The sequence below is a fragment of the Lissotriton vulgaris genome, chromosome 4_1 (genome assembly GCF_964263255.1).
Source record: "Lissotriton vulgaris chromosome 4_1, aLisVul1.2, whole genome shotgun sequence".
In the NCBI taxonomy this organism is placed as follows: domain Eukaryota; kingdom Metazoa; phylum Chordata; class Amphibia; order Caudata; family Salamandridae; genus Lissotriton; species Lissotriton vulgaris.
In genome coordinates, this window is record NC_141691.1 from 175,273,364 (window position 1) to 175,286,917 (window position 13,554).

The 13,554-nt window shown below is 47.3% G+C and overlaps 1 protein-coding gene across 2 annotated transcripts in view; it reads left to right on the plus strand.

Moving 5' to 3' along the window:
* SMARCA1 (SNF2 related chromatin remodeling ATPase 1) overlaps nucleotides 1-13,554 on the plus strand; it is a 2,209,746-nt gene that overhangs the window by 215,891 nt on the left and 1,980,301 nt on the right. Inside the window, exon 2 of one of the 2 annotated variants that reach the window (XM_086918496.1) lies at nucleotides 12,661-12,753. The exons of the other annotated variant lie outside the window; for it this stretch is intronic. Within the exon in view, the coding sequence (XP_086774622.1) occupies nucleotides 12,661-12,753 (93 nt within the window). The remainder of the gene's footprint in view (nucleotides 1-12,660; nucleotides 12,754-13,554) is intronic. 2 annotated transcript variants of the gene reach the window in all.

Genomic DNA, 13,554 nt, shown 5'->3' on the forward strand with positions numbered 1-13,554 from the left:
CATCACATTCCCTCACCTGTCTAATTGTTTTCATGTAGAATGACTGTAGTATGAATGTTAAGTTTGCGTATTTGAATGAATCGTATTGGACAATTTTTGTAGTGTATTGTTAACCCCCGCATCACCCACATTCCTCAACCATGGTACACTTGAGATTGTAAATATTGCAAATTTCTTCCCCAATTTGTGTTTGATTCTTGAAAACCAATTCTCTGTTGATATACACAAAAAATTGAAAAAAGCTTTTTGAAAAATTTTGGAAGTAGAAAATAAATTTCTTTATACAAACATTAGTTGTGGACTGAATGTTTGGTCTACGGAGCCGTGAAAGGTACACTCAGCTCTTTGTGTCTTCGATAAAATAATATGAGCAGTACTGGCAGTTATTTTGTTTTCATACTCTTGTAGGCGTAGCCTTACTGCGCTCAAGCCGAACCCTCTTTTGTTTCAAGGCTACTGGAGCGCAGCACGGCGATGCCGATCCCACACACATGGGAGGCGTGCCTATTGGGCCTCTTCCACAGAACTAAACACAATAGAGTACCCTCCCGCTTCTGGGACCTTGGCCTCATTACTGCAAAAAGGCTAATTACTAAACACTGGAAGCGCGCAGACCCACCCAGGGCAGAGCACTGGCGCACCTCACTGGACAACTGGGCAAAGGCGGAAAGCATATCCCTCCACAATGAGGAGACAGCAGGGCTGCGTAAATTCCCCATTGCGGCGCTTTGGGACGAAATGCTACACTTCTTCCACAACGGATTCCAGACACTAGAAGGACCTGCAGGACGTGCCTCCCCAGGCGGAGAGCACGGAGATAGGTGCACAACACCAGGCACTGCTGATATTGGCCAGGTTGCCGGCACACCCGACGCATAGTTGGGACGGGCACTGCCCCCGCGCCCCCCCCCCCCCCAGCTGCGCCCGCGCAGCACGCCCACCGCAGACCCTGCATCGCCCTCTATGTCCCACGGAACTGGGCACGAATCAACCACGACACCCCCGTTGGCCCCCCCCACTGCGCGATCAGATGTCCATCTCCCCGTTCTTATTATCCTAATCTCTCCATCGCGACAAGGCAATGTGGAAAGCATGATTGAGCGATGATTCCGCCATTGTATTTCATTGTGCAATAACAATGTACCTTATGTTTCGCTCCGTGATCCATGTCTACACTTTCTTTTTTTTTGAGCCTTAATGTAACGAAATACTGTACGACACATGTTTGCTTTATCATGTGTACCAAATAAAGGATATATTTAAAAAAAAAAATGAGATTTCTCCATGGCTACAGTTGCATGTTTCCGAGTAGCTTTAAAAATCTCAGCTGTGCCAATACCAGCACCTACTTCAGATAGCTTATCTCTAACCCTCCCAAAAGAGACCCAGTGTGCAGTGATGCACATGTAATCAGTGGCTTGGCAACTGATCCACATGTCTGTTGTCAGGTGGATATTGTGACCAGCACTCTGCTGCAAAGCTTGTCCAACCAAATCCAGCACATCATGATGTAGTGCCGGAACAGCAATTCTTGCGAAGTAGGACCAGCTGGGAACCTTCCATTTAGGGCAGATGGCTGACACAAATCCAAGGAAACCCACCCCTTCCACAAATGAAAAAGGGAGAAGGTCCAGCGCTAACATTTTAGCCAGCTTCGCATTGTACAACCGTGCCGTTGGGTGATTGCGTTGGTACTGCCCCTCCAACCTAAGCATGCTCTCAATGGTAGGCTGGATTACTTTCCTTTGTGGTGCTGTTTTCTTTAACCCACTTAGGCTCAACGACGCACTTTGTTTCATTGCAGTACTCGGTCACCTTGGTGTCTCAGCATGACTCTGAGTATGGCTCTTACTGCAGTCCCACTGAGATGTTGCTGAGGAGGATGTGGGCGGTACCACTACACTACTGGGGGCAGGGCTAGAAATGCCTCCCTCTTGTTCACCTTCCACCATGACAATATCATCCCCTAATTCTTCATGCCCAACATCAATGGGTTGAGTTTTACTTTGTTCTAAACGAAGTAGATGAGCCTCCCACACAATAGTGTAGCGTATTTTGAGATGACCTGTTTGACCTCCGGGAACATTAGTTTGTACCAAGCTTACCCCGCCAAATATTATGTCGATAAATTGAGCATATATCAACGTTCTCCTCCTTACTGCTAACTGAAAAGAAGTCCCAAACTGGTGCTGCTGGATTTGCCACTTTCAATACCAGATGAACTGGAGGGCGTGCTTGGAATGTGACTCTGTGCAGCTACACTGTGACTTCTACCACTACCTACTGAGATGGTGGTTGAGCTGGATGTAGGTCCCTACCGGGCCTTTGCAAATATGGAAGCTGGAGGTCATGGTGGTGTAGCCTGTGTTGGTGCTATCCATGCTACATCCCGCTCAGCAGCCTTTTTGGATAGGGTAATAAAGTTGGTCTCCATCCCCTTTGGGGCGGGAGTGATGTTCGTGATGACTGGCTCGTCATCATCATCCCCTTCTTGTACATCTACCTCCATAACTCTAAGTCTTTCTGGAACCTTCCTTTTCACTAGCCTTGTCTTGTGGCGTGCATCAAACTCAGACTGAGCCGGTGGCTTCCAAGTGGCATCACGGTCATCAGAAGCGGGGCTTGAAGAAGATGATGGACTAACCCTCCTTTACCTTGCTGGTGGTCAGGAAGACAATAGATCTTCTGAAACAGTGGTTTGCTTCGCTTTGTCTGCAGGAAGCTCGATTTCCTGAAATTCCCCTACTTCAGGAGCAACAACTACTATTGTGGGATGTTCTTGTGGCTGCTGCTGTTCTTGCGGCTGCTGCTGTTGTTGCAGCTGCTGCTGTTGTTGCAGCTGCTGCTGCACACTTATCTGCTGAGTTTCCGCCTGGGTTGATTGTGTACTACTTTGCGATAATGACATTTCAACATCGCTGGTTGTTAGACTGGCTGCCTCTGCGACACTCAAGTCTTGGGCCTAGGTTGGTGGGGTTGACCCGCTGTTGTGGAGGTGCTGCTCCCAGCTTGGTTCCCGGACAATGCTGCTGCAGGCGTAATTATTTTGGTCCCAAAAACACATTGGCCGGCACACCGGTTAGTGGAACTTCCTTTTTCTGTGCCTTCTTCTCACCAGCAACTTTCTTGGTACGGGTGGACCGGGTACCTGTCTTTGGGGCCACCTTCTTCAGATGTCAGGCAGGACGCAGGTGCACAAGTTGCAGAAATGTCTGTGGTCACACGTGGACATGATGTGGTGCGCTGCAGGACTGTCTGGCAGTACAACTGGTGATGAGGATGACACCTCCTCCTCTGTCTTTTTGTGCACCTAAAAGCAAATTAGCCAGGAGAAGAACATCAGTGAAATGTTGCATTTGTTGCTATGGTTCAATTACTACTGTACTCGTAAAAACAAACAAAGAAATAAAAGATATAGTCTAGCCATTTCAGAGACTTTGTCAACAAGGGCTATGGTATATTACTGTGTACACACACTACCCTCTCAGGAAGGATAGTAAAGAGAATAAGAACAACCAAAATGCAAAAGTAATGGAAGTGGGGTGGACCCTGTCTGGCATTAACACCAGTCCCACACAACAAAGGCATTTCTGTAAGACACCCAAAAACAGAAATACCCCCCAAAAACACATTTCCCAACTCAATCCAATGACACCCATGCCCTAGATGATGTTTAAATTCAACAGAACACACAGAAACACCTGTTTAATGCACCTGTGGCTACCTGCTCTGAGCTTACTGAATGAAAGCAGGCCTGTTGGCAGACCAGGCCACACAAGTTTGCAGGTCTAGGCTTCAAAATGGCCACATGGCCAGGCCCACACAACTACAATAAACAGTAGACAGACAATGCAGGCCTATTGCAAAAAGCACACTGCCAGCCTTCAAAATGGCCGCTAGCCTCATGGCCAGGCCTACCCACAACAAGATGCCTAGGCCACAAAGGAATAGCATGCAGGCCTATATGGAAAAAGCAGCACACTAATAACTCCCACCACAAATGGCCACCAGCCACATGGGCACTCACAAATAACAAGCAACAAGCAGGAGGCCTGGGAAACGCAATGAACTGACAAAAGGCCTATAAAAGCCAGGCAAAGGATGCATGCTAAAGCACACTGCTTTGCCTTTTTGATGCAATAAAATGCAAAAACTAAAATACACAGGCCAAAAAAAGGCCTGCAGTGTGCACTGCATGCACACCAACACACCAGACACACACAACAAAGGCATTTCTTTAACCCTTTAAGTGCTCACGTCGGCCTTTGGCCGTCGCGAGCACTACCTGGCTGGTGCTGCGAACGGCCGACGCGGCCCCGCCCATTTCTTCGAACGTTCGAAGCAGCTATGCTGTTAAGACACCCAACAACAGAAATACCCCCTCAAAAACACATTTACCAACTCAATCCAATGCCATCCATGCCCTAAATGGTGCTTGAAATACATTCAACACACACCAAAGGAACAGTCGCTTCATCATGCACCCACCCATGACTGGGCCTAAGGTCTACTACTACCCTCAACAATTTAAAAAAAGGAATGGTAAGTACAAAATTTAAATTGTAGTTGCAACAACTGCAATGCCCCCAATCAAACAGACGCAACACCAACTTACTTTTAAAATATCAAATTCAAAATTCCTCAAATCCAATGAAAATGATGCAGCAGACACAAAGAGTGATTCTTCCAGCTCAAAATCCTAAGGCTGAATGAACAGGAGATGGACAAAGCACTGGGAGGAACCTGCTGGACAGGAACAGGAAGTTGGAGATTCTGTGGCACTTCCTCCCTCTCCCCCCATTTTAAACAAGCATTTGCAATGCAATAGGTCTCGCATTATTTAAATTTGAGCTATTAGCATTGTAAATGGCAATTGTTTTTTGCTTTGTGCTTTGTGCTATAGCTTTTTTTTTTTTACATAAAAAGCTACATATAAAATATGTTTTATTAAAGTTATTTATGCAGTATCTAAATTTTGTTTGCATAAAAGAGTACAATAATATCTTAGTAAAAAAGTCAAATATTTTAATGGTAATTCACCAAATGTTCATTTATGTGTTGGTTTAGCTAAATTAATAGCTTTGTCATTTACAATGCCAATAGTTATAACTTTCGCAAATGTGACACCTATAGCATTTGTAATGCAACATTTGTATTTACGTGACTTAGATGTATTGATATTACAAATAACAATGGCTTTTAATTTTTTTTAATACTTAATAAAAGTGATTGTAATTTATAATGGCAATAGCTTAAACTTTTGTAAATAACTTTTGTGAAGATTATGTTCAGTGTATTTTATTGTAACGAAATCCAAGAACAGAAGTGAAATATTAACATCTTTTGTGACATTTGTAATAAAGCTTGAAACATTGAGAGAACATATTTGTGCTGTGGTGGTGCTGAATGATGCTGTGGTGGTGCTGAATGGGGCTGTGGTGGTGCTGAATGGGGCTGTGGTGATGCTGAGTGGTGCTGTGGTGGTGCTGAGTGGTGCTATGGTGGTGCTGAGTGGTGGTGCTGTGGTGGTGCTGAGTGATGCTGAATGATGCTGTGGTGGTGCTGAGTGGTGCTGTGGTGGTTCTGAGTGATGCTGTGGTGGTTCTGAGTGATAATATGGTGGTGCTGAGTGACTGTACTCACTGTCACTCTGCGCTCACTGTCACTCTGCACTCACTGTCACTCTGCGCTCACTGTCACTCTGCACTCACTGTCACTCTGCACTCACTGTCACTCTGCACGCACTGTCACTCTGCACTCACTGTCACTCTGCACGCACTCTGCACTCACTGTCACTCTGCACGCACTCTGCACTCACTGTCACTCTGCACTCACTGTCACTCTGCACTCACTGTCACTCTGCACTCACTGTCACTCTGCACTCACTCTGCACTCACTGTCACTCTGCACGCACTCTGCACTCACTGTCACTCTGCACGCACTCTGCACTCACTGTCACTCTGCACGCACTCTGCACTCACTGTCACTCTGCACTCACTGTCACTCTGCACTCACTGTCACTCTGCACTCACTGTCACTCTGCACTCACTCTGCACTCACTGTCACTCTGCACGCACTCTGCACTCACTGTCACTCTGCACGCACTCTGCACTCACTGTCACTCTGCACGCACTCTGCACGCACTCTGCACTCACTGTCACTCTGCACTTACTGTCACTCTGCACTCACTGTCACTCTGCACTCACTGTCACTCTGCACTCACTGTCACTCTGCACTCACTGTCACTCTGCACTCACTGTCACTCTGCACTCACTGTCACTCTGCACTCACTCTGCACTCACTGTCACTCTGCACGCACTCTGCACTCACTGTCACTCTGCACGCACTCTGCACTCACTGTCACTCTGCACTCACTGTCACTCTGCACTCACTGTCACTCTGCACTCACTGTCACTCTGCACTCACTCTGCACTCACTGTCACTCTGCACGCACTCTGCACTCACTGTCACTCTGCACGCACTCTGCACTCACTGTCACTCTGCACGCACTCTGCACTCTGCACTCACTGTCACTCTGCACTTACTGTCACTCTGCACTTACTGTCACTCTGCACGCACTCTGCACTTACTGTCACTCTGCACTCACTGTCACTCTGCACTCACTGTCACTCTGCACTCACTGTCACTCTGCACTCACTCTGCACTCACTGTCACTCTGCACTCACTCTGCACTCACTGTCACTCTGCACTCACTGTCACTCTGCACGCACTGTCACTCTGCACGCACTGTCACTCTGCACGCACTGTCACTCTGCACGCACTCTGCACTCACTGTCACTCTGCACGCACTGTCACTCTGCACGCACTCTGCACTCACTGTCACTCTGCACGCACTGTCACTCTGCACGCACTCTGCACTCACGGTCACTCTGCACTCACTGTCACTCTGCACTCACTGTCACTCTGCACGCACTGTCACTCTGCACGCACTGTCACTCTGCACGCACTGTCACTCTGCACGCACTGTCACTCTGCACGCACTCTGCACTCACTGTCACTCTGCACTCACTGTCACTCTGCACTCACTGTCACTCTGCACTCACTGTCACTCTGCACTCACTGTCACTCTGCACTCACTGTCACTCTGCACTCACCCTGCACTCACTGTCACTCTGCACGCACTCTGCACTCACTGTCACTCTGCACTCACTGTCACTCTGCACTCACTGTCACTCTGCACTCACTGTCACTCTGCACTCTGCACTCACTGTCACTCTGCACTCACTGTCACTCTGCACTCACTGTCACTCTGCACTCACTGTCACTCTGCACTCACTGTCACTCCGCACTCACTGTCACTCCGCACTCACTGTCACTCTGCACTCACTGTCACTCTGCACTCACTCTGCACGCACTCTGCACTCACTGTCACTCTGCACGCACTGTCACTCTGCACTCACTCTGCACGCACTCTGCACTCACTGTCACTCTGCACGCACTCTGCACTCACTGTCACTCTGCACGCACTCTGCACTCACTGTCACTCTGCACTCACTGTCACTCTGCACTCACTGTCACTCTGCACTCACTGTCACTCTGCAGTTACTCTGCACTCACTGTCACTCTGCACTCACTCTGCACTCACTCTGCACTCACTGTCACTCTGCACTCACTCTGCACTCACTGTCACTCTGCACTCACTGTCACTCTGCACTCACTGTCACTCTGCACTCACTGTCACTCTGCACGCACTGTCACTCTGCACGCACTGTCACTCCGCACTCACTGTCACTCTGCACTCACTGTCACTCTGCACTCACTTCGCACTCTGCACTCACTGTCACTCTGCACGCACTCTGCACTCACTGTCACTCTGCACGCACTCTGCACTCACTGTCACTCTGCACTCACTGTCACTCTGCACTCACTGTCACTCTGCACTCACTGTCACTCTGCACTCACTGTCACTCTGCAGTTACTCTGCACTCACTGTCACTCTGCACTCACTCTGCACTCACTGTCACTCTGCACTCACTGTCACTCTGCACGCACTCTGCACTCACTGTCACTCTGCACGCACTCTGCACTCACTGTCACTCTGCACTCACTGTCACTCTGCACTCACTGTCACTCTGCACTCACTGTCACTCTGCACTCACTGTCACTCTGCACTCACTGTCACTCTGCAGTTACTCTGCACTCACTGTCACTCTGCACTCACTCTGCACTCACTGTCACTCTGCACTCACTGTCACTCTGCACTCACTGTCACTCTGCACTCACTCTGCACTCACTGTCACTCTGCACTCACTCTGCACTCACTGTCACTCTGCACGCACTGTCACTCTGCACGCACTGTCACTCTGCACGCACTGTCACTCTGCACGCACTCTGCACTCACTGTCACTCTGCACTCACTGTCACTCTGCACTCACTGTCACTCTGCACTCACTGTCACTCTGCACTCACTGTCACTCTGCACTCACTGTCACTCTGCACTCACCCTGCACTCACTGTCACTCTGCACGCACTCTGCACTCACTGTTTCTGCACGCACTCTGCACTCACTGTCTGCAGGTGCCTCAAGTCGGACTTTTGCTGGCACCTTCAGCATCATCTGTGCCCCTTAAACCTGGAACAGGTCCAGAGCCAACTCAATGCTGACCTCAGATCCATCATTCACAAACAAATTTTCACCTCTGTGTCTTGCCCCGAGGCCATTGAATTCCAATTGCCTTCTAGGTTACTGCTCTCATGCTCTTTAGGACACAGTGGCACATGTTTTACCGGCTGTTCCAAACGACCTTTAGGCGTCTCTCATCCAGGCTATTCAAGATTGTTGCAGTGCGGTGAAGTTACTTGTACATTCTGGCATGAACACAGCTGACCTGCTTAGGGCGAGCAATGGGCATTAGTGTGACTCTTCGATGCAACGACGGGATGAGGTCTACAACCTTCCGCGCAGTTGTCCAGGTGTTTCTAATGGAGATGCCCTTTGAAGGCTCTTTCCTTTTTGGGGGAAAAGTGGACTCTGCCTTGAAACAGTTCAAGCAGAGCATAGTCACTGCATGTACCTCTGGCTTTTCTGCTCTCACAGGACAGTTCTGCCAGCCATTTGCTCTCTCAATGGCTACAGTAGATGTTTACCAATGCCATACTCCTTCACCAGCCCAGCAGGCTTTTTAGCCTTTCATTGCTGAGGCCATAAGTGGTTCTCAGAGACCAAAAACAGAACAGCAGAGAGAACGTGCAGCTCAGTTCCTTGCTGCCACAGCCGGAAAACCGCCTTGTGCCGTAAGGAGCTTATTGCTGTATAGCGAGACACATATGCGCTCTAGTTCGTAATCCTACAATCGATAAACTCTACGCATTTTGTTGACATTATTCGATATCGCGAGACTCAGACTTCTGAATTGCAACTGTATCTTATTCCTGTTTTCGAATGCATACCCTTGAATATACTTGGTTTGTAATTCACCCTGAAGAAACCTGTATGGGTGAAATGCATTGGCTGTGTTGCACATTCCATTTTTTTCAAATGATGAATAAAAGGGTTCACGAGAAAGTTAAGGAAAACTTGCCTCTGCCATCGTGATTTTGTATTGACTTTTGTATTGACCTTTGAATTAACCCAAGGACTGTGTTTCAGAAGTCTTTGTATATGTGCCTCTCTTACTCTTTGTGTGTTGATTTCCCTCACAATGTACTTAACAGCCATCAGAAATGCATGTGGTCTAAATGCTACTTCCCTTGCTGATTCTGCGGCTATGGTGTGAGTCTGGTGGCCTTCCATAACGAGCCATCTGCACCCGAAGTTCGCGCCCATCCAGTACGGCTCCGTCCATGGCGTCCATCGCATCCTCGGCATCACGTTTGTCATGGAATCTTAAAAGGAAGTCAGGCAGGCCGGGGGCGGTACTGCGGGACACCTCTGTGACGTCATTCCCGGGCCGCGCTCTGATTGGCTGCTGGCCCGGGACCTGACGTCCAACCAGGAAGAGGAGCCGGCAGCAGGAAGTGGCGTGAGCATTGCGGCCCCAGGGCTCCCGTGACCAGGAAGGAGCCCTGGATACTGTTTCCCTTAAAGTCCCGGTCCCGAGATGGGGGACCGGGTGAAGACTCGCGGGGCGAAGCGGGCGCACTGAGGAGGCGGGGCTCCCATGTGGAGAGAGAGCCCTGCCGAGCGCTACCACCGCCCGGCCACAGAGAAGCCTTCTGTCCAGCAGCGGGCCCCCGTGATGTGGGGAGAGCCTGCAGCTGCGGAGGAAGGGAAGGAGCCTGGAGACCCGGGGAGCGCCCGCCAGACACCGGTGAGTGGAGCCGGGAGGAGAGGGGCTGGTGTGTGTGGAGGGGTCTCTGTGTATGCGTGTAGGTGCGGCCGCGGCGACGGGGTGTGCCTGTGTATGCGTGTGTATGTGCGCATGCGTGAGTGCTGTGTATGCGTGTGGCTGTGATGTGCGCATGCGTGAATGTTGATGCGCGTGCACGCAGCTGAATCCAGCCAAGGATAAGCTCGTCACAGTTTCTTGTCCTTCATTCCCCCGTGTCAGACAGCTTTAAGTCTCCAGCCTGGACGCATCCTTCGGATGCGATTTCCAGGCGAGACCTAAAAAGGACTCCTTGCATAAAGAAGGACAGTCAAATGTCAATCTGAGGAGTTTTTTTTATCCAAATCATTATTTACAGAATGTTTTATGCTGCTAGAGATAATATTCTTCTCCAGATTGAAAATGTTACGTGTTCGAGTTCTCGAGCTTCACCACACTTCCGCCGGATGTCGATGGCGCGTCCAAAATGACGTGTTCGCGTTCTCACGCTCTCTGTCGCGTTGTATATTGACGTGTTCCCGTCCTCACGCTCTAGCACGCGGGGAAGAATGACGTGTCGAGATCTCATACTCTCCTGATGGCGAGACGAATGACGTGATTGCGGTCGCGAACTCTCGGGAGACAGCGAAACCGGCTACCAACATCTTGTGGAGCACGCAAACGGATCTGACAACTCGGCGAACGCGGGGATCCTGGTAAGGCGATCACGCGCGCAAGAATGTATTTTCAAAGCGCGAGCATGGAAAAAATCACTGCTACGCTGCGGATTGCAGAAATTTGGGCATTTTCGCGCCCTCCGCAGAATGCGAAAATGTCAAAATATCACAATTTCCACGAACGGAACGGAATTTGAAGCCCACCCCTAATCTGAACACAGAGGTGGCTACTGAGCATATGTAGATATATTATTGTGGCGAACACTGGTGCAGCCATTTCAGATAAATTTTTCCTGAAAGGGCCTGTGGGAAGTCCCACTGATTCTAATATTTTAATTTTTACACATTTTAACAAGTATGAAATCCTTGTCAGTCTTAATAAAATTTCACAAATAAAGCGGTAGGTGGCCAATTTCGGTGGCTCTAATATATTTATAGCATGTGTAAAATAGAACTGCAACTACAAACTTTTATTCGCCCAGCCCTCCACCAGTTGTGAAGCTATATATATACAATGGAGGTTTTCTTGGTTAGGAATGCTGATTCTTCGGGCATTCAAGTTCCTTTTGTACATTTTCTGACAAATATGGAATGTTTTTAATACAAAAATAATTTGAGAGTGGGATTGTATTTTTCAACAGAGGACTCTTATTGTTAGTTAAACCTGGTGAGGGGTTGGTGCTGCAAGCAAGGGTAATCTGAAAACTCTCCAAACAATCCATGAAGCAGCAGCATGAGAAGTAGTAGTGATGGGTATTCTTAGAAGAGATTACATCACTCCTACTACAGGCAATCCTTTTACATATCAGACAGCCGTACTATGGAATTTCTTGCCTAATAAGTTGACGCTTGTCAATAGACGTTGGCATCTAGAAGAGAAATTAAAATCTCCTTGTAGATTTATGATTCTCAACATCATTGGCACTTGCCTCTCACAATCAGACATTGTGCGTAAGTTACCTCTGGGTTTCTAGAATAGAGTCTTGCTGTTCAGGAATAATGTTCGTAGGTCTTTATCCCTGACAAATTTTGTCTAAAGATAAGTAGCTGGTTGTATTCTCCGTAATGCTGAAGACCAGCCAGAGCAAAATATTTTTCCAGAATTCCTACATTGATTTTGATATTGTGGTTTTTGCAGTGCATGTACACTCGTAGGGGTTTTCAGTCACTGCTACTAGGTAAGAATATTTCAAGATAATGGCGAAACACTCAAATGGGTTTTAGAGCCAACTTTGTGTGCCTGTAAGCATCCCTTCAGTTGTTATGAATGATCTCTAAGCACATAGTTCCCCCTTTGTTAGATTTAGGTAAAGTGAATTACTAAAGTTCAACCTCGCGCCCAAAAACGCCATGACTATTGTGGTGTGACCTACAGGCGTAAATGAAGGACGTATTTGTCGCAACAGCTGCTACTGTAATTGAAATGCTGATAAAAAGGAAAAGATGTAAGGGGTAGTAAAAGACAGTAGTCAGTTGTGAATGCCAGATCCATGATTGCCCTAAATGGAGCAGAACAAACTCTCAAATTCAGAGGCCAGAAAGTTTCCTAACTTCTCTTTATTCCCTCCCCAACGACCCTCAGTTGTAAATGAATGCACTTAACTTAACAAAAATAAACCTAAGATTGCTGCATATTAATGCTGAAATATTTTCTATTCTCAGACAGATCTGTGGGACTAGGGCTCCCTGTTCACCTAATGTCTGCTTTGTTTCAGTTCCAGAAAGATGATCCTCCTTTTCATCTTAAACCTCCTCCTAAAGCAGCTAGACTTGAGAAAGAGGTTGATCCTGAATATGAGGAAAAGATGGTAAGTTCTTTGTTATCGGAAAAACATATGAAGTAATTAGTTTTGTTGCTGTAACTTGTATGTTCAGATTAAACGGTCAGATTATAGGACTTTGCAGACAGAAAGTTAACGAGATGCTACATTTAGGCTGTCCTGTTTTCATTGTTTATTTTTTGTGTTTTTCACAGTTTTTTCTCCGTGTTTTCTACCTTTTGAAATGAATGCTTATCAGTGTTTATTCAGCTGGCTAACTCCAAAAACAGACAAAAATTGATTTCTAGTGCTTAGAAAACATGTAATTGTTATAGAGCACATATTTAGTTTAAAGACGAAGTAATGCAGGCCATATAGTGTCTTTCATATGCAGTGTATCCAATAGACTGTTTTAAGCATAGAAAGTCAATGCATTGCACTTTTGCTCACATCAAATTACCCTGTTTCATATCTCATTACCTCTCACACTCACTCTGTCAGGACTCTGTCTGGTTTACAGGATTGTTCATGGGATTAAAAATCGAGTGATATATTCAAATGTTTTAATAGAAAAAAACCTGTACAAAGTTGGGGGTCATTCACCCACTCACTGAATATTATGAGATTGTAGGGGTGGTCAACCCTGCCTAAAGCATGGTACAATAAAGTTTTGAAGTTTTTGAATTGCACTAAATTAATTTGTAGCCCTGTATTCTCAGGCACCTGAAACTTGATGCTTGACGCATGATCACAACTGCTTTTCTGCACTTGTTGCCTTACTACATTTAAGGTAGTTCTGCTGTCAAGCGTCCCCATTCCAAATGTCTCAATTAGGTCAGTCCTGACCCT